The sequence below is a fragment of the Barbus barbus genome (assembly GCF_936440315.1).
Source record: "Barbus barbus genome assembly, chromosome: 6".
Lineage (NCBI taxonomy): Eukaryota > Metazoa > Chordata > Actinopteri > Cypriniformes > Cyprinidae > Barbus > Barbus barbus.
In genome coordinates this window covers 33,134,072-33,161,400 of record NC_136734.1, presented here as the reverse complement: position 1 = coordinate 33,161,400, position 27,329 = coordinate 33,134,072, and the positions used below count along the sequence as shown (strand labels likewise).

General features: G+C 37.8%; 3 protein-coding genes across 5 annotated transcripts; all 3 read right to left on the bottom strand.

Annotated features, from left to right (window-relative positions):
* Positions 1–9,778: 9,778 nt before the first annotated feature.
* On the bottom strand, positions 9,779–17,013 carry LOC306871201 (upstream stimulatory factor 1-like). Of its 3 annotated transcripts, none has more exons than XM_079418978.1 (10): positions 16,884–17,013; positions 16,360–16,417; positions 16,019–16,065; positions 15,231–15,349; positions 14,360–14,507; positions 12,391–12,445; positions 12,239–12,297; positions 12,004–12,098; positions 10,792–10,920; positions 9,779–10,482 (listed from the first exon to the last, which is right to left on the bottom strand). In XM_079418978.1, exons 2-10 carry the CDS (start codon positions 16,362–16,364, stop codon positions 10,396–10,398), a joined length of 744 nt encoding a protein of 247 aa, XP_079275104.1. In that variant the 5' UTR covers positions 16,365–16,417; positions 16,884–17,013; the 3' UTR covers positions 9,779–10,395. The 3 variants fall into 3 exon arrangements, with proteins under 3 accessions (XP_079275104.1, XP_079275103.1, XP_079275102.1); XM_079418977.1 differs by having other exon boundaries at positions 9,780–10,482; positions 16,254–16,417; positions 16,884–16,939; XM_079418976.1 differs by lacking the exon at positions 16,360–16,417 and having other exon boundaries at positions 9,780–10,482; positions 16,884–16,931.
* A 66-nt stretch (positions 17,014–17,079) lies between these two features.
* LOC306871200 (uncharacterized protein) lies at positions 17,080–19,456 on the bottom strand. The gene is made up of 4 exons (XM_079418975.1): positions 19,332–19,456; positions 18,307–18,375; positions 17,711–18,034; positions 17,080–17,475 (listed from the first exon to the last, which is right to left on the bottom strand). Exons 2-4 carry the CDS (start codon positions 18,344–18,346, stop codon positions 17,375–17,377), a joined length of 465 nt encoding a protein of 154 aa, XP_079275101.1. The 5' UTR covers positions 18,347–18,375; positions 19,332–19,456; the 3' UTR covers positions 17,080–17,374.
* Positions 19,457–20,496: 1,040 nt separating this feature from the next.
* Positions 20,497–26,820, bottom strand: LOC306871233 (uncharacterized protein). The gene is made up of 4 exons (XM_079419015.1): positions 26,639–26,820; positions 24,494–24,574; positions 22,574–22,990; positions 20,497–22,372 (listed from the first exon to the last, which is right to left on the bottom strand). The coding sequence occupies exons 2-4, from the start codon at positions 24,531–24,533 to the stop codon at positions 22,266–22,268; spliced, it is 564 nt and encodes a 187-aa protein (XP_079275141.1). The 5' UTR covers positions 24,534–24,574; positions 26,639–26,820; the 3' UTR covers positions 20,497–22,265.
* Between the last annotated feature and the right edge of the window lie 509 nt (positions 26,821–27,329).

The window sequence follows — 27,329 nt, the reverse complement described above, 5'->3', positions numbered from 1 at the left end:
CAGTCAACTTTGCATTTACTATGCTTTGATACAGAACTCTGTGAACAGCCACACATTTCAGTAATGACCCTCTGTGACTTACCCCGTCAATGTTCGTCTTCTGGACCATTGCCAAGTCAGCAGTCTTCTCCATTATTGTGGTTTCAAAGAACAAGAGATACCCGGAATTTATACTGTAAGGATGGTCATTAATTGAAACTCAAATGTAAATATTCTATTGTTTTGAGATACTGATTTTTGACTTTCATCAGCTGTAAGCACTAATCATCAAAATTAAAACAAAAAACTTTTGAAATGTTTCACTTTGCATGCAGTGAATCTAAAATATATGAGTTTCACTTTTTGAAATAACTTACAATAAATACTGAACTTTTTCATGACATTCTAATTTATTGAGATGCACCTGTATAATGGTAAATATTACAATATCATAGCACAACAACAGTGATCAGCAAAAATGATAAGCCTAATACTCAAAATAAAAATAATAAGCTCATACAGATCATAGCACAGTCTCGGAGGTAAGAAGTGGATTATCCTTCACCTGAAATGTTTGTCTTTTCATCCTGAAATGCGAGGCAAATGTTGGATCACTATAATTAGGAACCACAGTTTCCACAAATCCCTTCACTCGATTGGGATGTGTACTAAATTGAGGGCCAGTTTTGACTGATCATGCAGTATTTGCAGTATAATATTTGTGTAATAGTTTTATTCGTTGTGTGATTATTAGTCTGGCAGTTAGTTAATGACCTATAGTTAGGACCCAGACCGCGTTAGAAACCCGGATGCTGGCGCAGTTTAGAAAAGGTGTAAGTGCTGTTATTATAACAAGCGCGAGATCGTTGGACATAACGGTGATAATAACGTAATTTCATCCGCGATGCTTGAGTAATCACATGTGTTCGCTGACAATTCTGGAATTTTGGTCAAATATATGCTTATTTCACTCCTTATAAAACATACAATATACTACGCCACGCATAATCGTTCATATCTAGCCTATAAATACACTACTTTAGCGACAAGACAAAGGGATGTAGTTGTTGTGAGAACAGTATTGACAGCAGCAATGGTTGTCCCCTCCACCATGTTTAAAGTTTATGACCCGCCCAACTCGGAAACTCAGGTATCAAAATTATTTCTGAATTTCCCAGTAGTAAATATGACTTGAGAGGCTGTTCACGCCCAATTTCCGGTAAGGAAACTTGTATTTACGATAATTCCGATAGCACGTGAAGGCAGCATATGAGGTGGATTATGTGCTAGAGCAGCGATTAGTGCACACATCCTCAGGCCACTCCAACATTAGTAGGGGCTACAGGAGGTCCTTTACCACCCTGCAACACCCTGGTTGCTGGCATTGATCACTTTCCTGCCTATGAAGGGACTCCTCACTTCTCTCCTGAAGCACTACAGATGTCCCTGAAGGATCTGGAAGAGGAGAACCTTCAGCTTAGACGTGACCTCAGAGAACACTCTGCCGCTCACTTTCCAAGACCTCTGTCTCCATTTCAGCCAATTCATTCGTCCAGACATTCGATGCGTACTATGGAGGAACAAGCCTCTACCTCAACATCATATCACAGAGTAACGTCTTCAAGAGATCAAAGAGATCCACATTATGAAAAGGATAAGTCAGTGAAGTGTAGTGAGGATAAGTTATGCGCAGAACGTCAACGTGACAAAATAGATGAGCTCATCCATGAGCTTCAGAGGATTAAAGCGAGTTCCAAGACATCCAGATCAGCCTCGCCACCACCAAAGCATGCAGCAACACCCCAGAGGGCCGAGCATGCTGATGACCGCTACCAACACCCAAGGGAGCCATCCACACACTATTACAGCCCTACCTCAAGGCAACAGCAACAATATGTGCCTTATCGTTCCTCACTGCCACCTAGTCAAGAGAACATCTACCGTGGTCCAACCCCTACTATTCCTGATTTCTCTAGAGAGGAGCCACGTGAGTTTGCCCTGTTAAAGGTAGCTCTTGACAATCTTCTGCCTGCCGATGCTACAGAGTGCTTTAAGTTCCAGATATTGACAGATCACTTGAAGCTTGTGGAAGCATTGCTCATTGCAGACTCCTACAGTAAAAGCAGGTACCCTTACAGCCATACCATGCAAGCTCAAACAGAACTCTATGGACAACCCCATCAACAAAAATTCATATCTCAGTATTTTTTGGCTGATTTGCGGTATAGTGTCAAGCTGGATTCTAAAAAATCCATGGAACGAGGTTACTCACTCTAGTTCGCTCGCAGGTCACCTCACTTTTGAGGTATTAGTCACACTTTTATGAAGACAGATAAGACAGACCCTCTGAGACAGATGGGAATCCGCATACTGAACTACCTCGACGACTGGCTAATGCTAGCCGACTCAGAACGGCAATTGATCGCTCACAGGTCATTGTTGCTCAACCACCTAGAGCATTTGGGGTTGAAATGCGAGCTTGGATAACACCGGAACGCTCCCTGAATATCCATCGAGCGGCGGCGTCTTTCAAGCTGGGACCTTTGCGTCCCCTCAAAACAATTCAGAAGATGCTCGGCCTCATGGCTGCCTCCAGCTCAGGATGGGCCGCTCTGTACGAGGGCAACCCGGCGTATGGCTCCTGGTCGACCCACGAGCGACGCTTGCATATCAACTGCCTCGAAATCATGGCTGCAGGCTCCTCAGTTATTCCCCTGGGCCTGCTACACAGGCGGCCCCTTCAATATTGGCTAAAAGCCCGCTTTTCGTCCCACGCATGGTGCCTGGGCCGCGCTTATGTCAAGGTAACCCATCGCTGCCTCAAAGCTGTGGCCCCTTGGATAACTCTTCGCCTGTTTCAATCAAAAGGAAGGTGATCACGACAGATGCCTCCAGCTCAGGCTGGAGTGCTCTGTACGAGGGCAACCTGGCGTGCGGCTCCTGGTCGACCCACAAGCGACGCCTACATATCAAATGCCTCGAAATGATGGCTGTTTCTCTGGCCCTAAAGCCCTTCCTGCCAGCTTTAAAAGGGCATCACATCCTAGTCCGGTCGGACAACACAACGGTGGTGGCCTACATGAACCACAAAGGAGGCCTGAGGTCATGTCCCCTTCACAGGATAACTAGACATCTCCTGCTTTGGGCACAGAAAGAACTCATTTCACTACGAGCGGTTCATGTGCCGGGCAGACTGAACCAAGGAGCAGATAGGTTGTCTAGAAACAATGTAGCTCCAGGGGAATGTAATCTACATCCCCAGATGGTTCAGATGATTTGGTCAGTTTTTGGCAAGCCAGAGGTCGACCTCTTCGCCTCCGGCGACAATTGTCACTGCCCAATTTATTTTTCAAAGCAGAGGGATGCTCTGGCCCACGATTGGCCCAACACCCACCTGTATGCATTCCCTCCGATCGCCCTGCTACCCCAGGTTATCAGGTGGATCAGAGAACCGAAGTGCTCACTCCTTCTCATGGCGGCAGCACCGTGGTCAGTTCCACTGAGGAGAGATCTTCTCTCAGAAGCGCAAGGCAAGATTTGGCATCCCCAGCCGGAACTGTGGAGCCTTCATGTCTGGCCGCTCAATGGGAGGTTGATCGACTCCCAACAGGCATCCATATGGCGTCCCTATGCTCTTAAGTGGTCAATCTTCAGCGACTGGTGTTCAGAACGTAACCAGGATCCGATTTCATGTGACGTGTTAAATTCGTTAAAATCCTCCTCGTCTTAAGACTGTATTGACCTGGGACTTATCTATAGTCCCCCTTGAGGGCCCTTCCTTTGAGTGCTCTATAGGTGTGAGGGCCCACTCCACGAGAGGAATGGCCTCTCCAACGGAATCTCTATTGGGGAGATTTGTGCGGCCGCTGGATGGTTGTCGCCGTCGACCTTTATTAGATCCTACAGTTTGGACGTCTCTGCCCTGCAGGCACAAGTGTTATCAGCTTAGTGCTCTTTTCTCCCTTCGGGTGGACGAGGCTTATGATAAGCAGACCCTAGATACTTCTTGGGTCTCTTATAGCTTGGACACATGACACACTCTGAGTGTGCCTAAGCTGAGCTCGCGGAGCAGGCTTTGTTTACATTTACATTTACATTTATTCATTTAGCTGACGCTTTTATCCAAAGCGACTTACAATTGCTATATATGTCAGAGGTCGCACGCCTCTGGAGCAATTAGGGGGTTAAGTGTCTTGCTCAGGGACACATTGGTGTCTCACAGTGGATTCGAACCCGGGTCTCTCACACCAAAGGCATGTGTCTTATCCACTGCGCCATCACCACCATCATGTAAGGTCCCCCTTGTTCTGCTTCTGCTTATAGCATGGCACTACTGGATGTGCTCCCCATTAGCAGTCGTCAATGAAATATGACGACGCAATGGGAGTTACCTTTTGATAGGGAACGTTCCGGTTACTCACGTAACCTCGGTTCCCTGAGATAAGGAAACGAGCGTTGCGTAACTGGCCGTGCTATAGCTGCACACGAATCGATGGCTGTCGCTTCAGTAGTTGATTCTGATAAAATGGTGCGCTGGGCCGACTCCTGTAGCAGTCGTCTCCGCACCTTCTTGCGGGATCGAGCACCATTGGTTTGTGCAATACACAAACGTTAACCAATCTGGCTTCAGTAAAAGAGTAAACAGGAATTTCCCCCATTAGCAGTCGTCAATGAAATATGACGAAGCAACCCTCGTTCCCTTATCTCAGGGAACCGATGTTACGTGAGTAACCGGAGCGTTTTTATGTATAGTTTTCGGTTATCTTCCAGTTGCTGTATTGTTTCTTTTAAATGTCTCTTTCTTTACTTCCTGCACCATGTTTAGAAAATGTTTTTAAACATCTTTAACAATTTGTTCATTAAAAAAAAAGATTTTATGGCCTTATATTTTTCTAAAAATGCAATGTACTTATGTTAATGGCTATGTTTATGTATATGCTAAGGATTTATATTTGTTTGCTTGCATTATATTAAAGAGGAGGTAGATCTGATCAAATGTGAGAATATGGAAGTAGTTATTTAAAGTCCTGTGGTGCAGTGACAACTGATGTGAACTGAGTAGTATGATTTGAAAAATAAAATGTTATAATTTATGGATAATATGTTGATATTGAGAGCACATCCTCTGGTGACTCTGGAAGTCCTATAACTGTGTGTAAATGTGCAGTTATTAGTTGAAAGCAATGACAATGTTACTTATGGACTTCCATTAGCACTGCATCGCCACGCTGAGGAGTGCCTTCTCCATTACTGGCCTCACAGAAATATGAACCAGTATCCAGTTTAGACACAATCGGGAACTCCTGATCACACAAAGAATCCAGTTTTGCAAACATAATTTATCTTTTAATACAATGAGGAGGTATATACAAAAAAAATAAAATTATATGATATGCTAATTTTTTGAGATAGGAATTTTGGGTTTTCATGAGCTGTATGCCAAAATCATCAATATTAAAACAATAAAAGGCTTGAACTACTTCAGTTGTGTTGTAATGAATCTAAAATATATGAAAGTCTAATGTTTATCAGTACATTACAGAAAATAATGAACTTTATCACAATATGCAAATTTTTTGAAAAGGACCTGTATGTAAATCTCTTTAAAAAAAATTGCTCTGTTTTGTCTGAGAGGCTTCAAATATTCATTATTCACTGATATAGGCTAACTGCTAAACACTTTGGTTAGAGTAGCAAAACCATGGCTAATTTTTAAAGGAGAGAATACATAGCTAGATCGTTTAGTGCATTGTTATATAGCACAACTGCCCAGTAAATCTACTCAGTGCAAAGAATTAAGCCATTATACAGAATTTACTGTAAACTGCTTTGAAACGATGTGTATTGTGGAAGTGACCGGGGATCAAAGAGCTGCCACAGATAATATTTCGATATATGATTTTCTTTTATTTGTAGTGTGAGGGCTTAGTTTAATGCAAATCACTGTATATATTAAATCTACAGAGATCAATTACTAAGCCATGTCTTATTTGAGTTGTTACCGAGTTTCAGTTTAACTTTTTTTAATGTAGACATTTTATAGGCTAATATTTATGTTTATGTGATTTCAACTTAAGATCGCGTTGTAATGATTAACCTTTACTGTACAGAGCAGAGGTATTTCATGCAGACATAAGGGCTGGCATCTGTCTGCAGGAAATACCGCTGTTTTTCACACTGGCCGTATTAAGGGCAATGGTAAATGATGTAAAGTGAGCCTTAACCACTCCAACGCGATCTTAAGTAGAATAATAAAAACATTAAATAATATCAAAGTCTATATTCACTATATTATCCAGTCTCCGCGGTAGCTCCCGTTACCTAAATTCCCAGAATGCATTGCTGCTGTGACGACACATTCCTTTTGTCCATTCCTATGATGTCACTTTGTAGGCGAAAACCCGGAAGCGAGTTAGCATTTTAGCACTTCCGGTTCCATCATCCCAGAGTCAATGGGTTTTTTGAATGGGATTTTGATTAAATCCCTTAAATAAGGTCCGTGGTTTACACAGGCTCAAGATACTTTCACGTTTTATTCTACGACATAAAACACACCAATTACACCCCACTCGTGATTTTTTGAAGCTGTTACGTTTCTTTAAAAAGACGGTTGCTAACAAGTTGCTAAATGGGACTACAGGCGCTGTCGGAGACATTCAACGTCATCACGCCTAACAGGAACTCATTCTAACCCGCTTTTACAGTCTCGTGCTCTTTTGGATTAAAATTCATCCAGAGTAAATAATTATCATGGAAAATGTCTCTAAAATTAAGTTTAAAATGGTCGGAAACATGGTGGTGGTGACGTTGAAGGAGAGCGACCGTGGTGCTGTAGTTCGTTTATAGCGTCGTTATTTTTGCACAGGTGTACTGAAAGGAATATATATTTTGTTATAGATATGTTCTATGCGAGTGGAAACATTCTGTCTTATGAAGACTTTATGAATGTTTACAAGTTTCCCATCCCATTTAAAGAATTTCAACAAGTGGTTAAAGCTATTCCAAATGGGTTGATACAGCTAATAAATAATCACCTCTCTTTTGGAAGCAATGAAAGGATATTTCCAGAATTAAAAGTTGATGGTATTGAAATATTTTCTTTGTCTTGCAATAATAAACATATTAGACAAATTTTGCAATCAAGACATAAAATCTCCCCTAGAGGGAAATTCTTTTGGAATGCAAAAATCTCTGATATTAATTGGAAAACGACCTGGTTAATTCCTTACAAATTTTGTATTTTGAATAAAGTTAAAGAGGTGCATTTCAAAATACTTCACAAAATTTACCCATGTAAAGTAGCTCTGTCTAAATTCATGGACATTGACATCACTTGCAGTTTCTGTAACACGCATAAGGAAGACTTGTGTCATTTGTTTTATAATTGTGATTTGTCTTTTAGATTTTGGTCTGATGTTAGTGCTTTTTTATTTTTGCAAAGAAATGTTAATTATATGCTATCTTTAAAAGACGTTATTTGTTCTTATTCGCACAAAAGTAAAATGTAAAAGTAAAATGTAAAATGTATGTCGTTAAATTTTACATTTTGCAAGGTAAATACTATATTCATAAACAGAAATTTGCAAAACGCACACCAAATTGTAATCTATTTTTATTAGAAATGGATGCTTTTGAAAAGTCTCTAATGCAAATTCATAACAAAAAGAATGACTTGATGTTGGATTTCAAGAATAATTTTTTTTTGGTATAGCTCCCCCGCTGCATTCTTTGAATTTGTCCTAAGGAAAAAAGGAAGAAAATTAGCTTTTTATATATATATATATATATATATATATATATATATATATTTTTTTTTTAATTATTTTATTTGCTTTTCTCATCTGAAACAATGTTCTACAATCTGAGATTGCTAGTATATTTTGTGTATCTGGATTCACATGTTAAAATTTTTGTAATGTTCAATTATTCCTCAATAAAAATAAAAAAATAAAAATAATAAAAAAAAAAGTTCGTTTATAGCCTAATGTTAGCTTTTTAGTTGTGGCGCTTGTATTTAGGCTTCAAAATTCATAAAATTTGTATTACTTTGTAAAGATTATCTCGATGGTCAAAACGTGTAAGTTTCATGAACTATGATTGAACACAGAGTTTATTTTTTGCGATTATCCAAAAGCCTATGGGAAAATCCTATTGGGTTTTTGTCGAGGGAACCAGTTTCATGCTAACAGCCGATCCACCTACAGAGTGACGTCATAGTTCCCCCACTCTATTAAGGTTTCAGACGCTCTTTCTCGACTTCTTAAAAAAATATATAAACTGTTTTGAAATTTGTGTGTACGTTACTGACATTGTACTCAAATTGATCAAATGTATGAAATAGGAAAATAAATATATTTGAGTATATAAACATAAAATATACTGTATAATTTTAAGACAAATTTTATATAATAAAACGCAACCTGAACATTGTTGCAGACCTTATACGCCCCTTCACGACAGCAGCCCACACCCACTTTCAGAAGTTGGTAATTTTCCAAATGGATGCAATTTATTAAACAATAATAATAAATGTCTTATTTCACTGTAACTTTATTTATTAAAAATATTAAAAGCTTGTTTTCATGGTCAATTACAGGTCCTTTCTTAAATTTCACTCTTCGTCTGTTCCTGTTAGTTCCACCCACAATGTTATGTTTACGACGTAAGGATATAACAGTAAAATTCGCGCGTTACGCGTTTGTGAAGTTAAGTTTGAAAATAGCCTAGTGAAGCAAACATAAATCATATAATTCTTAGCAATAAATCCGAACCGTCTACAAACCCGACAGACCACCCGAGGGAGCTGGATTTATCGATCGGAAACTTCTGAAGCATGCGTGCGTAAAGCACCATATTAGCATAGGTACAGTGTTTGATCCGCTAAACAGATGCATCCTTTGTGGAAAGAAACGCATAACGTTGTGTTCCTGGTCGCCGCAACAAACTGCATAATGCTGCGCACATTTCTGTGGTCCTCGATGCGCGTGAACTGACAGAGACGCTTGATTATGAAATCATCTGCGAAGCTCCGTTGTTTCAGACTGAAGTAATGCTTTACAATAAACTTCCTTTTGTTAACTTTAGTTAATGCATTAATTAAGATTAGCAATACATTTGTTACCGTGTTTATTCATCTTTGTTAACCAGCTCATGGCAAATGTTAACAGATACTTGTATTAATATTAGTGCTATTAGTAAATTTTGAAAAGAACATTAACATAAATTACTAATGTTAATGCTTGCTTTAGAAGTACTGTGTAATGAACCGTGGTGCTGTAACTTTTTTTTTTTTTAGCAATTTGGCATGCAGTTTTCATATGCTACACACTTGGCCCATCCACTTCAACATTTCTGGCTAAGCTGGTGCATGAGAGTAGCGTTACCTATGGCAGTGGCCATGCTGCAAAAATAGTTTAAGAATGGTTTGAGTAACATGACAGAGAATTCAAGGTGTTGCCTTGGCCTCCAAATCTGATTGAGAATGTATGATGTGCTGGACCAGAAAAAAATCCGGTCCATGGAGGTCCCATCTCACAACTTGCAAAATGTATTATAGGCCTTACTGCTAAAGTCTTTGTGCCAGATACCACACGTTCAGAGGTTTTGTAGAGTCCATGCCTCGACGCATCAGAGCTACGTTGGCACCACAAGAAGGACCTACATGATTTTAGGCCGGTTGTTTTAATGTTATCGCTGATGTGATGTATATTTTGTCTTCAAGCTAGTTTTCTCCAGCCAACATTTTCACTCTCTTGTTAATAATAGTACATGAGAATCTGCTGTACCAACAGATAAAATTGGAGGTTCAAATTAGTACAACTGTTTTATTAGCAATTCATAATTTGCAATTGTTCATTTTTGATATACAGTATTTAAATCCTGATCCAGTTTCACCAAATCTGTGCACTTGTGATTGTTCACCAACATTTGAGTTAAATAAATCAACAAAACTACCAGTGTTTATATTTAAAATGTCATGAAGTTCAATGAAGATTTGATCAAACAATATTGTGTAAATTTACTGGGATGTGTATATTTCATTACTGCAATATAAATGACCAAACTCTTGAAGCTGGTGTTTTGGCCTAAGCTGATTTTCAAGGCATTGTGTAAGAAAGTTTCAACAACAACTTTGACTGAATAGACATAAAACAATAAAATATTGTTTAAAGAATGCAATGAAGGTCACCAAAATGTAAACATATTTCAGTTAAACAGTGCAGTTAAAATACCAGACCAATCTGAAAATAATCAGAAACAATCAAAGGCTGTTTGTGAAGTTAACAGTGAAGGAGACAAAGAGAAAATTGTGATTGTCGACGGTAAGAAGACTTCTTACATGTCATTTCAAATATGAATAAACAGAATTAATGACAAGGCCACAGCAGGAGAAGCTTATAGTTGATCTGCAGTTCTTCACTGAGAGTCCATTGATGCCGCCACTATGCCGTGCTGTCTTAACTGGGCTCTGATCATCTGGTTCTTTGATTTCCACTCTTCCATCTGTGTGTAGGTGGAGACAAGGCATAAGAGAGAGAAAGACCGACTGTATGGGCAAATGAAACAGTGTTGTCCATTTTCTTTAAAACAATCCCACCAACATAAAAAAGTGCAGAACTGCTATATGTTTGACTTCAGAAGTGCTGTTAGCAGCAGCAGTTGTTGTGGTTATAGTGGAAGCTGGTAGTCATCCTATACTGCTCATTGAAGTATTTGATTCTGAAAATATGCACCAGATGCTTACAACATCAGTTTTAATAAATGGATAACTAAAATGTTCAGAACACTCTTTCATTTGAAGTGGTAAGTTACCTCTTGTTTGAGAAGCTGATTGTCCATCCTTAGTCTATCCACAGTATTGAGTTCCTCCTCCAGTCGTGCATTGCTCTGACGCAGCTCTTGGATATAGTCACATGCCTTGGACAAGATCCCACCTTTACTCTACATAGAAGAGCAGAACACAGTCTGAAGCAACATTTCAAATTTTTCATTTAGTTTGAAAAGTTTGAAAAAATTGGAACTATAAAGACAAAAAAAAAAAAAAAGTCTAAAAAAACTATTAAGTTTGAAAGGGGTCATCAGATGCCCATTTTCCACAAGTTGATATGATTCTTTAGGGTCTTAATTAAAAGTCTATAACATACTTTCGTTAAAATTTCTCAATGGTAGTGTAAAAACCTTTTTTGCCTGTCAAAATCAGCTCTGTTTTCAGTAAGCCATTCTAGTCCATGTTGCTTTAAATGCTAATGAGCTCTGCTGACCCCGCCCCTCTCTTCCGTGGGGTGACAAGCAGACTGTAAACGTCAGCCGCGAAACTTGCTAACTAGCACATTATTAGGAAAGGCGATTTGCAAAGATTCATAAAAAACCCTTATACTCACTTCTGAAGATGAAACTAGATCACGAATGATTCGCGCAAACAGGCACATTTAGGCAGATCGGGATCGACGCATTCCCATCAAATGAAAGTAACGTTAATCCTCTGCATCTTCAGCGGCTCAGATGTCGGGAGTTAATGACGACTGCTATATTCATTACATCCAACAACTAAACACCTCAATCGCTTAATCGGAGACATTCTTGTCTTCCCCTGCACCGGAGTCGACACAATGGCGGACAGCTCTCAGCTCACTCAGGGCGGGTCTAAGGTAAGACGGCCTTGTCAATCAACTCTCATGGGAGCGCACTGTACAGAACTACGTCATTCTGACAGGGCTCTCAGAACAGCCTGATTTGAGAAAGGGGATTTTAAAATAGGGATTTAAAAAAAAAAAACACTGGGTGGATTTTTATCATTATAGGATGGATGTATACATACACTTCTAACACACATTTATGTTCAAACAACTCTATGTTCAACTTTATGTACACATTTATGTTCAAACAACGAATTTGGCATCCGATGACACCTTTAAACTAAAAAAGTATAGCATCCCCGTTATTCTACAATAACACTGTCCATTATACCTTTGAATAAAACATTCAAACTGGACACTGCTGGTGGCTTGTGCTAACTAAGCTTACTTGACCATTTTTGGTTGCATCCACATTGCAGTCAGGAATTGTTTTGGAAAGCTGGACGATCCAGTTGTTGATCTTGTCCCTCCGTCTGCGTTCCACTGAGGGGAAAAAATGCTAACATTCAGACAGAACTTCACCAAACGTTTAAGATAAATCTTTTTCAGTCTAATATGAAATAGAGCAGCAGGGACTGGATAATGAGGTGGAGCTGCCGATTTCAAACAAAACACAGAATAACCTTCATTGTGTTGAGCCTTCCGCTTGTCATCCCTGGAAGCACGCGGTGTTCCCGACTTACTGTGAAGAATATAGGATTCGTTGAAGAGGTTGAGAAAAACGGAATACTGTGATAAGACATGTGGTTTTATGTATGTGATATGAGAGAACAACCTTTGCTGTGTTGTGGCTAGAACTTCCTGAGGTGACATCATTACATAGAATTGACCTGCAAGAAAATGAAGACAGACAACAGAAAATGATATGCTGTTGATATAATTGCGTCATTAGACATAAAATATAATTAAAAGCATGTAACTTTAACTTTTTAGCTGTTACAGGGCTCGCAAAAATCACTAGCCCGACGTCCCGGGGCTATTGTGTTTTCCAGTCGGGCTACCAAAATGCATCAAAGAATAGCAATGCTCGGGCAAACCGCTATAGAGCTGATGTCACGACAGAGTTAGAACCGGTTTCATAGAAAGAGAATGATGCGCACCAAATGAGTCGCTGTAGAAACTGAATACTTCAATAGTTGCGGTGCGCTCAACACGAGAGACAAAGCAAACGTAATGACGTGAAATAAAACGTCCTCATGTGTTAAAGAAGAGTGGCTTGATTAAGTGCTGGAAATAGAGGAGGATGGGCAAAGAACGGTAACAAAACTCTGAGACATACAGTTTAAAAAATAAAACTTTTTAACTTTTAATTTTTTTATAAATATCACAGGTCCCAAAAAATACCGTATTAAAAAGAAAAAAGAAAAAAAAGCAGTACAACTGTTTCCAACATTGATTAAAAATCAGCATATTAGAATGATTTCTAAAGGATCATGTGACACTGAAAATACTGCTTTGCTTCACAGGAATTAATTAAATTTTAAAGTATATTAAAATAGAAAACATTTATTTTAAATTGCAATAATATTTCACAATATTATTTTGTGAAATAATATTCAGTATTTTTTATCAAATAGATACAGCCTTGATGAGCATAAGAAACTTCTTTGAATCTATGAGCATAAGAAACTTTATTGATCCAAACTTTTGAACTGCAGTGTATTCTACAGTAAAAATGTTTTCTCAGGTAAGCTAAAATGTACATCATTTAGTTACATCAAGGGTCAAATCAAATATAAATAGCTCATTAAAGTTAAAAGTTACACACTTTTTTGTGTGCGTGCTGTACAGGTCTGGTATAAAGAATGATTTTGCTCAGCAAGAAAAAAAATTAGAGTGAACATTGTTCCCAAGGGTCCTTCAATTCGATACAACTAAATTGAAGAGTTTTTAAGGCCTTAGACAGTTTTAAATACGTTAAATGGTATAAGAAATAATTTTCTTAAATAGATTAAGAATTCTGCAGATACCTTGTAAATAGTAAAATAAAACTCTTTCCTTCATATTCGTTGATATTTGTGTATTTAAAATGTTTTTGATTGACATTTATTGTCTTTACTTTATTTGGGCTTGTTAAATTTTCGGGCTACCAAAATCTGAAGAGTACCTACCCGAAGGGCTACCAGGGATTTAGAAATTTTGCGAGCCCTGTGTTATGTAATACATAGCTGTTTTAGCTGTTAAATTATGATACCTTTGGCAAAGGAACTACTTTCATAGAAAAAATCCATCACGGTTACACTTTTCAGCAACAAACTATCAGAATAACTAGAAACCACATCATGTACACTACCATTTTGGGTTTGTAAGATTGTTTTAATCATTTGAACGAAGTCTCAAAGGCATTTATTTCAATAAAATATAATTCAAACAATAAATATGTAAAATACTACAATTTCAATTGAAATATTTTTTTAAATGCAATTCATTTCTGTGATGCAAAGCTGAATTTTCAGCAGCCATTACTCCAGTCTTCAGTGTCACATTATTCTTAAGAAATCATTCTAATATGCTGATTTAGCTTCCAAGCAACATTTCCTATTATTATCAATGTTGAAAACAGTTATGCCACCTAATTTTGAAACTATGACATTTTTTCCCCAGGATTCTATAGTTCAGAAGAATGACCTTTATTTGAAAGAAACATCATAATAAACGTCTTTACTGATACTGTAGATCAAATATAATGCGTCCGTTCTAATCTTTAGAATTTGAATGATATTGTAAATGTAGTTTGGCATTACCTGCAGAGGCTGTCTGAGATAGTACTGAATCAGCTGTGTGGAGATTGGTGACCATGGTGCTGGCGGTTGAGTCAGAGATGGTGGCAGGATAGTAGTACTGAGTCTCAGACGTCTCTCCCTCTAGACTCTCAGACTGAGAGATCACAGCCTATAAATACATGCACACAAGAACCTATTAACACAACCACCTCTTTGATATAAAAAGGTTTCAGCAACAAGCTCAAATTTCTATTGCTGTTAAAAACAACTAATACCTGCGTTACAGGGGGTACAGTGGCTGCCTGAGTTACACCAAACACCAATGACTTGTACATAAGGGTACTGTCATTTTAGACACGTCCAAAACTGTTGCAACAGAGATGGAAATACAATTTTTAAATACATTAATTATGTTTCCATCTTTGTTGCCACAGTTTTGTTAGTGCCTTTTTCTGTTCTAAAAAAGGGGGTGTCCCAACACTTTTGTCCTTATAGTGCCTATACAAGTCATTGCTGTTTGGTGATGAGTTTTTGGCTCAAGGTCTGCATATAAAGTCACACCAGAGGTGTTCAGCTGGGATCAGGACTTGGCTTTCTGCAGACCAGACAAGTTCTTCCACACTGACTGAATCAGTCATGTCTTTTTGAACTGTGCCTTATACACAGAGGCACTGTCATGTTAGAATAGAAAAGGGTCCTCTCTAAACTGTTGCTATAAAATCAGAAGCACACAATTCCCTAGAATATCATTATATGCTTTAACATTAAGATTTGTACTCATAGAAACTACTAAAGTAGTCAAACATGTTCATTACAAGGGGGTGACCCAATACTTTTGGCAATATATTGCATCTCATGATCTGTTTTTACTATGCATACATGTACCACATACCTGCCCCCCTGTTCCTTCCGTTTTTACAAGATGATACTTAATTTGCTGATCTGTGGAGAATGCGGCAGCTGACTGGATGGCTGCGATAGCCAGTGGGTCGTCTGCGGTTTCAGCAACACCTGGTAAAGCAGCAGCACATACAGGTTATTGTTTGGTAACTCCAATAAGCACTGGATATAAATGTATCATGTCAATTTCAACATGGAGTTTTTGTGAAGTAGAGAGGTCAGGTGTTTGATCGGCAACAATCTCACTGATGCTGAATGTAGGGGTTATCATCATCCTCGTTTTCACGGGCATTGTCCTGGATGGGATTTCTAAATTGCCTAAAATGTCAGGGTTTTGGCTTTTTCCCCCCTGTTGACATGCTCTCTGCAGTCCTCATACATTATGTGCATTTGCATTGCTTTGACTATTCGTTGAAGATCCCACCCTTCTCGCATGCCATGATTGGTCGATTATGTACAATCCCTGCATGGCATTGGACTTTTCAGTCAAAACCTTTAGCAAGTATGAAAACATGAGGAAAACAAAGTCAAAGCCCATGCATTTTAGGAAAGAGGGCGTATGGTCACCTTACTGAATCTATTGATGGGTTTTTTTCTTGCTTGAGAAAATGTACTTTATTTAGCACTAGATGGTGCTATAAAGGTGGTTACTGTCACAACTAAACCGAAACTAAACTTAAGACTGTCTGTAACCCAAGCATTTTTATGTTGTGTATTTCCCTAAACACACTATGACTCAGAATCACAAAGGAACATATGGATAGCTCAATTTGAGCTCACCGTCTTGCAGTATGGGAGAATCTTCAGGTTCAGGACTATTATGGTTTCTAAAAAAAGGAAACAAATATATATATATATATTATTATATTATATAAGGAATGTATAACTATATATATTTACTAGATATAATTATTAAGAAATGTTTATATTACAATATAGAAAAGCATAGGAGTCTAAAATAAACAAAGATTGTATTATTATTATTAAGATAGTGTTATTTACACTGACGTCTTACTTTTTCAGAGGATATAAAATCATTTCAGATAACATTGTAGAGGTGCACATTTCAACAGTAGGATGATGAGCGAGGCGTGACGTATAATACTGAAGATTAAACTCACTTCATATTTTTAAGCAAATTGGGGTCAGGGCTTCAGAGTCCTCAAACGTAAACATTCACTGCAAAAACATAGCCAGTAAACAACGGGAAAGCAAAGGAGCAAACTTTATTCCTACATCCTGCTCTTAAAAACGTCCAACAACTCAAAGCAGGTGTGTGGCGTCGGCGGAGTTATGTATTTTTACACAGTTGCGTTAAAACTCCCATCACACCGAGATGTTGAGAAACCGCCCAGAAAGCTATACATAGCTCACTTTAAAAACTGATTACATGTTGTTCAATGTTCATTTTTACTAATAACTGTGATATTATTTAGGATACATCACTAACACTGGAATTACTTCGACTAACTCGGCAAGAATCAAAACAAGAACTGACACAACGCAGCATTTAGCATTTGAGTCAAGCAAAAAACGATGCGTGAAAACCATCTCGATAAAAAGTCTTGTATGTATGACTAATAATAATCCATATAATCGTATACCCCCTCCAAAAACATTCCCTAGTGACATTTAACAGAGTTACCTGTTTGTCGTTAGCAGCAAACGTTCAGCCGACATATCCTTTTCCTGCGCATGTGCAAGCTTTTCTAGATTTTAATGTTAGTAGCTAGAGGACGCCATACACAACAGCATCATCATTTTACTTCTTGTGTACTGAAAGAATATTATTAGGGCATGTTTGTAAGGCTGAGCATGAGCAACAAATAAACACTCTAAATGACTTAATAACACCAACTGAATACAACCTTTATTTCACTTTAGAATTCATACTTGAAACATTGTCAAACAGTGGGTTCACTTAATCTTTTTAAAACATAATTCCACATCCAAAGTACATAATTTTTCATTGTATTTAAGGGACATGCATTACATGACAGTGCTTTTGACATCAGCATTATCTCATTTCTGAGGGAGGAAACACGGATTACTTTAATATTTTGATGTAGTACAAGCTAGAGAATTTATCATTTTGGTTTTAGGGATTGGTGTTGTACCAAGAGATACATTCTAGACTCAGAGAAGCTCTGACAACAATGGGAAAGTGAGGAAAGCAAGCAGGAGCGCTGCTCCACTGTGTTGCATGACACACCAGGCAGAACAAGTCTGAAGATTACCTGGAAAAAAAACAACAGAGCAGCCTGATCAACATCTGTCAGTCACTGATTCATTATAATAAGTCATAAGCTCATAAAAAAAGAAAAGAAAAAAAGCACAAAAACAACTACAATTCCAAGCAATTAAGTTGCTAATTATAATTTACTAGTGAAACTGCAAAATCTACTTATTAAATATGCAATGCATTTAAGGGAAAAGCTAGATGTAGCTTTTCCCTTAAATTTTGTTGCTTACTCTTGTCCACGACTGCAGAGATTGACACTGGTGTGGCAGTTTGTTTGATGAAACAGGTGTATTTTTTGGGTTGGTCATCTGAGAAACCTTTCAAATTCAGCTTGCACATGTTTCCCACTAGAGAGACAGTGGCACGGTTTTTGAAGGTGCTGTCTGGGGGGGTGCTCACGTTGGTAGAGCCAACCAACTTATTCTCCGTCATGTAGTAACAAGTCTTCTGGAGCTTGGGGTCTGAAGCTGGAGTGAACTTGCAGGACATATCCAGGTATTGTTCCTTAGTCAAACAGGATGAAAACTGAAGGGGAATCTGGGCAGAAGCAACACCTAGAAAATGATAACACAACTTAGCCTTAAGTTTGAGTCATTCAAAAATGGTACAATACTTGTATAGCATAATATACAGTAAGATTACTGTGATGTTTGTCCTGTGTATTTTCATAGGATAACATTGTTAGTAGGCTTACATCATACTGAGATACATGACTTGTGTAACTGGTGAAGTAAAAAAGAAAGTAAAAGGAACAATTAATGTTCGTTTTCTTTTCTTCTTTTTTCTAGGAGCATGTGATAAAACTATGAGAAGAATGTAAATTTACCCAACAGGAAAAAGGTAGCAAAGGCAGTATAGTACATCATCCTGACCACAGTATCCTGCTTATATACACCTGGAGAACAAACGCAAGACAAGTCACTTACAACACAATAAATTAATACTGATTACCTCAGTAGTGTACACTATATGTATCGTGCCAAAATCATGAGCATTAATGACTTTTAAGAACTTTAAGCAAGTTTTCACCTGCACACCACTAAAAGTATGCGCATGAGGTTTGAAAAAAAAATTCTATGTATTCCTGGCAATGTTTAAAAACAATAAACAAGCTCTCTCCTATAGCCACTGCAGCAAATTTCTTAATATGGGTGGGGTCATGACATATCTGAGCACAAACAAACAAACATAAAAAGTATTATTGTAACAAATGCACATGGATACATCAACGGATACACCTAACCCACACACCTATCCCCTTAGAGCAGGGATGGGCAGCTTCGGTCCTGGAGGGCCACTGTCCTGCAGAGTTTAGCTCCAGCCCTAATCAAACACATCTGCCTGTAGCTTTCTACTGATCTTGAAGACCTTGATTAGCTGGTTCGTGTGTGTTTGATTAGGGTCGGAGCTAAACTCTGCAGGACAGTGGCCCTCCAGGACTGAAGCTGCCCATCCCTGCCTTAGAGACTCGTAATGACTAGTAGGCTATGTGAAGAACTCCCTACAAGGCCCCGTGTGCATCTCTCTTATCTGAGGCAAGACTCAACTCGTGAAGATTCTTTAGAAATGACATGTCCCATGGGACATTCTTTGGCAAGAATTCAGCTCGAAATTCAGCAATAAGAGTAGCGCAAATCTTTAATATATATATATATTTTAAAGTGACTTTACGTCATCATTTAAAAGGATAGCGTGTTTTATTTTAACTTAATTTCACTTCATCGCGTCCTGAACAAAAGTCAAGGTATCCAGCTCATTTTTTAGGCTTGTGAGTAGCCTAATGAGGAAAACACCGCTGCGCGCGCCTGTATCTTTGATATATAAACTTTCTGAGTTTGTTGCGGTTCTTACCTTGTCTTCTCTGCTTTCGGATGCTGGAGCTGTTGAACCGTTATTGAGGCAACTCCCTCGGTGATTACTCGAGGAAGACAGAGGGATGGTGAGATTCACGCCCATATAGGCCTACATCACGCTGTGTCATTAGAAAAACTACCTGCCCATTACCACCAGTTGTTGTTCAAGAAAACAATATAACGCTCGTCTAAATAATCTAGACAAAGTCAACATTGTGAAAAAAATGCAAAGAAACTTGCGCCACCTTTTGAGGTTGCACACGCTTTAAAGGTCCCTCAGATTTTAATCGTGCAACCAAATTCAGAAATATAGATATATTAAGCTTTTCCTTTGAAACTGGGTTACTAAAGGAGTTTTCAAAGTTCGGGGAGAAACTTTTGGGCTCCATCTAGTAAATTCAGAGATCTGCCCTTTTTGAAAGGTGCCTTTCCAGAGGGTCTCCTACCTCAAGTAGCTATCTGTTCATGTTTATCGTAAAAACTCAATGCAACCTTATTGAAATAAAAATGTAACGGTGTTTCTTTGCGCACCAGTTACAGACAAACCGTCTTCAGTCTGATACGTTATTAAAATTTTATGTTGGATCATAAGGCTTTATTGGATAATATGCATCCTATGAATATTTCATAATATATGCAGATAGAGAGAGAGAGAATTGTAATAATATTTAATATAATTTGGTATAATGTGTCTCCACTGTCACTGGTGGTTATGGTCCTACACTATTTTCAGCAAATCTGTTTTGTTATATTTATGATGATACTGTACAATGCCCTAGAAATATTTAAATTGAATAGAAAATGTTTCTTTTATACTATTGCATATGGAAAAGGCAAATATAGCCTAACTGTTTATTTTGGCTTCAGTACAAGAACAAATAAACCCGTATTATTTAATTTTGGAAATATATTTTTAATATCATGCTTACTATTTTTAGGAAGGTAGTTGCTCTAAAGTGGATCATAATATTTTGGAGTCCAAAATTTGAAAAACTCTTTGTCCAATATGAGTTTCGACATAAAAGCATCTCTAAATTTCTTCAAAAATATTGTTAAATCTCTGATAAAGCTAACTACGAATAACTGTAATAATTTATATCAACTTACAGCACTTTTACATTCTCAAATGTGTGTTGATGTAAGTAAAAAGATCTGCTCAGGTTACACTCTACATTCCTTTATTGTTTTCTGTGACATTTCTCAGTATAGATCCTTCAAAAAAATAAGACAAAGCAATGGAAAGCGTGAAATAAGGGAAGACAAAGGTTTTCCCCACAAATATAAGTGCGTGAAATGTGCGTGCTGGCACTTGAATATATTGCTATGCAGTATTTGTGAATCATTAAAATGAAACAGACAAAGCACTACATTTCTAAAGCTCAGATTATACCTTAAAGCCTACCTAAGGCACTTAAGGTTAGTGCAAGGAAGCGTGTGAAAAGCAGTTAAACGTGTGGAAGCACACAGTGCAATTAAGCACGTGCATACGAGTGCAATGGATGACACATAGAAACACATGTAAGAGTACATTTAATTACTTAATCATCATGTAACTTAATAGACTCATTCTTATGCACTTGTGTTCTGTTCCAGACCTGTATCATGCCCTAAACATAACTGAACAAAAAGTCCTTGAATTGTTGTCCACAGGATATTTAGTTGCATCGTGTGTGAGTTTTGCAATATAATATGTCAGCAGTGGTGATGTCCTTCAGACAGAGCTGCCCTTATTCAAGTGATAAACAGAAGCGCTAAGACAATGATAAACTTGTATAATGCATTTTGCACTGGACAAATTGCAAGGATCGATAAACCAGCCATCCGATAAATGAGATTACAGATTACTTTTACAATGATTTCACTCAATTATTTCTATAAATATTACAAAAATGTCCGCAATAAAAAGTATAATATCTTTTTGAGCTACTATATGACTTGATTTGAAGGAAGCACATAATTGATACTGTATAAAGGTCATATGCCATGTATCAAAACAATAACATATATTTCTTACAACAGAGAATATTTTAGGTGACAAATATTTGGGATGCCTGATCATCTCAACCTTCTGCATATAATTTTTGGGCCATCCTTCATCCTTCACGTTCATTTCATAGATTGTGTTAAGCAGCTGCAATATTTGCTGTTACACGCTTCTTGTTTGTACATGTTCAGACTGAAATATTTTAAATCATCATACACTACTGTTCAAGAATTTGGAGTCAGTAAGATTTTTTAAAATGCTTTTTAAAAGAAATCTCTTATGCTCACCAAGGCTGCATTTATAGAGTTTAAAATAACCATTTTCTATTTGAATATATTTTTAAAAACAATTAATTTCAGTGATGGCAAAGCTATCCAGACTTTAGTGTCACATGATCCTTTAGAAATCATTCTGATATGATGATTTGATGCTTGAGAAACACATTTTATTATCAGTATCAAAAACACTTGTGCTTACTTTAATGAGTTTCTTTTAGAACATTTTAAATGTCTTTACTGTCACTTTTGATCAATTTAATGCATCTTTGATAAATAAATGTATTAATTTCTTTCTTTTCCTTACTGACTTTTGAACAGTAGTATAGTACAACTGTAGTATTTCGCAATAACACTACCTTCAAACACCTGTTAGTTGGACGTCTTTACGTGATAAGAACATGTACACCATCCTAATTTGCATTGTATACTAATGTTCTTTCATGTTTAATATCAAACAGTATTTTGGACATATATATTTGAGTGGGTCACATGCATCATGTCTAGTTTGTTTTTTGTTTTCACTGTGAATCCTGAAGATGTAATAATGATGATCTCCACAGAAACTTTAGAACTGTAAAAAAAGCAACAACATAAAATTCTAATTTAAAATGCGAAAGGCAGTTGAATGTGAGAATAACTTTGAGTTTTAGCCTGCTCGATGTTGGTCTGGTCATGCTGACAGAAGCCCAAGGGAAACAGGAAGTGATATCACGACTGCAAGCATCCATGGTCCAGTGTGAAAGAATATGCTTAATGCAGAGCACACCAGAAGATTTCCTGTTTGAAACAGAGAGACAAATAATAAACAGCAAGAGCAGACAGATTGCGAAAGCCCACAGATTTTGAAAGAAGAAAATGTCAAAAGCAGTGACAACATCTTCAATTTAAATGAGAACAGGCATTGCATAATTCCTAGGTAATATTTATTGTCTTTCAGCATATGTTAAGGAGGTCTTGCTGAGGCATGTTCAAACTCACTTTGGTGGAACGCCATGCTATTCTCCTTCCAGGTACTGCCCTGATAAAGCCTGCAGGTGTAGGTGTACGCACGGTCGTCGGACATGGGCATCCACATGAGGCGACAAATGTTAGGTGACACCAGGGTCACATTGGCTCGGCGTCGGGTCTCAATAGGTGGGTTCATGTGGACCGGGGTGTTTGGGTAGGTGGAGCCCATGAGTCGCCCATCCTGTTTGAACTCGCAGAATGGTCCAGGGATCTTGTGGGTCTCTGGGAATTCACAGTCAACCCGGAGGTTCTTCTCAATGTAAGTAATACAGGAGTACATCTGTGGCCCTCGAGGGGTGTTCCAGAACCAAGAGTTAAAATCCAAGAAGCTGGGTTTCTGGTATGGATTTGTTGCAGTGATCACACCCACCATACACGACAGACATGCTACTGGGAAAAAAGCACAAACACTTTAATATATGAAATATGATTTTGGGGTTCGCCAATGCTTATGGAGCATTTTATTGTTTTTATAGAACAATTATGTGGCTCTCTACATATACATTTCAGATATAGCTTATTATAAAAGCATTTTTACTATAAACAGACACAAAGAAGTGTTATGAGCACAACTCAGAACAGTTGACGTCAAAGTAGTCCTATACGTGCTTTTAAAAAGACTAAACAGAAACTATTTTTGAGAAGCAGATGTAAGGAAGGGGAATTTTACTTAATTTGTGGCCAGTACTGTACTGTACTGTACTCTCTAACCTTGTGATGTTTAGATCAGTTGTTTCTACTTCCTGCTGCACGTTGGTTGTTCTCACTGGCGCTATATGTTTCCATGCTTGAGAAAATAAAATCATGATGACAATACTGCATAATAGTATTTGTGATTGAATTTTGACACATGATATGAAAACATGCTGTAACGGTCATAAAAAAAAAAAAAAAACGTTTTGTTTTAAAAAACGTTTTTACATAATCAGAATGGTACAAAACTTGGTAAGGGTTTTGGCACTTGCTATGTGAACACACTCACAAAAAACGATGGAGATAATTTGAAAAAGGAAAACAAATAGCCACACTTATATTGTTAGCGGTCAAAAATGGCCACATTGGAAATTAATGTGGGGAGTGAATTATGTCTAGTGGAAACATTTCGTATACTGCGCCCAAACAAAATCATACTGAAATGTTGAAATATCAGCCGCAAATTTAGATTTGTGTCTTTGATTCTCTTGCCATTTTAGAGTAAAACGTGCTGGAAATTATATATTTTATATAACATTTTAAAATAATATTTTAGTGCATTTTTCATAATAATCAACTTGAACTTCTATAACTTTTTTTTTTTTTTAACTTTTAAACGTTTTCACTTCAGCAATAATCTGCCAAGAGACCAAATTATTTCAAATTTATGACAGCTTAAGTTCTATAAGTTCTTAAGTTCTCAAAAAGTGGATAACAGGTAATAATAGGATCATAACGATTCCATTAATATTATTTAGTACCATATAAAGATTGAGTTATGGTATTATAAATTAAAATAATGAAGTACAAAAAAAAAAAAAGATCAATAACATGAATTTAGAAAATTTTCACTCCATGCTGACTTTAAAAGAGTCAATCATGAGGAATTTACTTAAATATAAATTGCCCTGCAGTGTGTCAAAAGGTTTTTAAATAATATTCCTTGTAGATACATTCAATTACAATGAGCTCATAACTAAATAATGGTTTTATAATGAATCATATGTTGGCCAATGTTTAACATTTCAATTACCAAATAACACAGTAGGCCTCAAACCATCTCACAACATATAAATAAACACGGAACTTTTATTTTAAGTAGTCTTAGGAAGAAGAATTGTCTTTTCACCTGCATTTATTGCATTCATTACTTAATTTTCTCTTTACAATTAAAATGTTAAAGGATATGTTACTTACACAACAAAAAACAAGCTGCTAGTGAAGGATAAGACTTCATTGCCTCTTCTGTGTAGGGTCCAAATTTCCTTCTTTAAACAACTGTAGAGGAAAATGTTAAAGATGCTGGACGTAGGCCAACACAAAACACATGCATGAGCTCCGAGACATTAAATATATATATATATATATATATACACAGGTGCTGGTCATAAAATTAGAATATCATGAAAAAGTTGATTTATTTCAGTAATACCATTCAAAAAGTTAAACTTGTATATTAGATTCATTCATTACACACAGACCGATATATTTCAAATGTTTATTTCCGTTAATTTTGATGATTATAACTGACAACTAATGAAAGTCCCAAATTCAGTATCTCAGAAAATTAGAATAACAATTAAGACCAATGCAAAAAAAATGATTTTTAGAAATGTTGGCCAACTGAAAAGTATGAACATGAAAAGTATGAGCATGTACAGCACTCAATATTTAGTTGGGGCTCCTTTGGCCTGGATTACTGCAGCAATGCGGTGTGGCATGGAGTCGATCAGTCTGTGGCACTGCTCAGGTGTTATGAGAGCCCATGTTGCTCTGATAGTGGCCTTCAGCTCTTCTGAATTGTTGGGTCTGGCTGGGTCACAATACCCCATAGGTTTTCTATGGGGTTAAGGTCAGGCGAGTTTGCTGGCCAATCAAGAACAGGGATACCATGGTCCTTAAACCATAGCTTTGGCAGTGTGTGCAGGTGCCAAGTCCTGTTGGAAAATGAAATCTGCATCTCCGTAAAGTTGGTCAGCAGCAGGAAGCATGAAGTGCTCTAAAACTTCCTGGTAGACGGCTGCGTTGACCTTGGACCTCAGAAAACACAATGGACCAACACCAGCAGATGACATGGCACCCCAAACCATCAATGACTGTGGAAACTTTACACTGGACCTCAAGCGACGTGGATTATGTGCCTCTCCTCTCTTCCTCCAGACTCTGGGACCTTGATTTCCAAAGGAAATGCTAAATTTACTTTCATCAGAGAACATAACTTTGGACCACTCAGCAGCAGTCCAGTCAAGACGCTTCTGGCGCTGTCTCTTGTTCAAGAGTGGCTTGACACAAGGAATGCGACAGCTGAAACCCATGTCTTGCATACGTCTGTGCGTGGTGGTTCTTGAAGCATTGACTCCAGCTGCAGTCCACTCTTTGTGAATCTTCCCCACATTTTTGAATCGGTTTTGTTTCACAATCCTCTCCAGGGTGCGGTTATCCTTATTGCTTGTACACTTTTTTCTACCACATCTTGTCCTTCCCTTCTCCTCTCTATTAATGTGCTTGGACACAGAGCTCTGTGAACAGCCAGCCTCTTTACCAATGACCTTTTGTGTCTTGCCCTCCTTGTGCAAGGTGTCAATGGTCGTCTTTTGGACAACTGTCAAGTCAGCAGTCTTCCCCATGATTGTGTAACCTACAGAACTAGACTGAGAGACCATTTAAAGGCTTTTGCAGGTGTTTTGAGTTAATTAGCTGATTAGAGTGTGGCACCAGGGGTCTTCAATATTGAACATTTTCACAATATTCTAATTTTCTGAGATACTGAATTTGGGACTTTCATTAGTTGTCACTTATAATCGTCAAAATTAAAGGAAATAAACATCTGAAATATATCAGTCTGTGTGTAATGAATGAATCTAATATACAAGTTTCACTTTTTGAATGGTATTACTGAAATAAATCAACTTTTTCATGATATTCTAATTTTATGACCAGCACCTGTATATATTATATTCTATACATTAAGCACTATTTGACATTATATATATATATATATATATATATATATATATATATATATTCTATAGAACCTGGGAAGGCCATTATGTGGCCCACTATTTTATAGGTGACAGCCTGATATCTCAGTATCAGACATCTCACCCATACACATTACAAACAGACTAGCTCTATTCAAAACAGAGGTGGCCTATACAAGTAGCCTAACAAATTCCGTCGGACACTAAATTACCGCATACCGCAGACCGACCATTCCCATATCTGTTCAAGGATAGTGCAGCTCATTGAATTTACATTGTTCTCTTACTGAAAACGCTTTGGCCTCTGAAAACACATGCAAATACAGACTGCGATATAGCTAAAGGACAATGTTTGTGTTACCTTCAAACCAATATATTCGGCCGTTTCCTCTTCTGCTCGTCAGGGTACTCTAGTTCCACACAAGATGCGAGTTGAAGGAGATGATGCTGATGCTGAGGAAGCCGCGGCTCGAGCATAGACTGCAGCCGCCGGGTCCTGCATGCACGAGTGTCACCTCTCCTTACGGCGACAACCCTGTCTCTGACTAATCTTGAATGTCTTGTTATATTTAATCAGAAATATCTCGCTGCAGAACACAAGATCCAGGGGGCGTGGTTGGATCCACATTACATATACCTAAACCTACCCATCTCCATCCCCTGATCCCTAAACCCACCCATCTCCACCCCTAAACCTACCAATATGATGTGGCACTTGGATGTGGGCGGGGTTGGATGTCCACCGCAGGATGCAGCAAGCCCTACTTGCGCTTGTCAGTGTTAAGATTTCCACCAGCAGATGTCGCTTTACACTAGAAATTATACTTTTTACATGCAGTGGAGGTGAACGAAGTTTAGGTTTAAGTGTCTTCAACGCCTCAGATTTTCCATTGCTTGTTTCTTAAAAAATAGGCAACATCTCTTAAAACAAACAGATGTAAGTGTATGTAAATTTTCTTCGCAGGAGGAGTTCCCTTTAAATCGAGGTGTAGCCTATGTGATTCCCAACACTGCACATTTTGGATCTGTCCTTTGTCTGTCACCCATTTCAG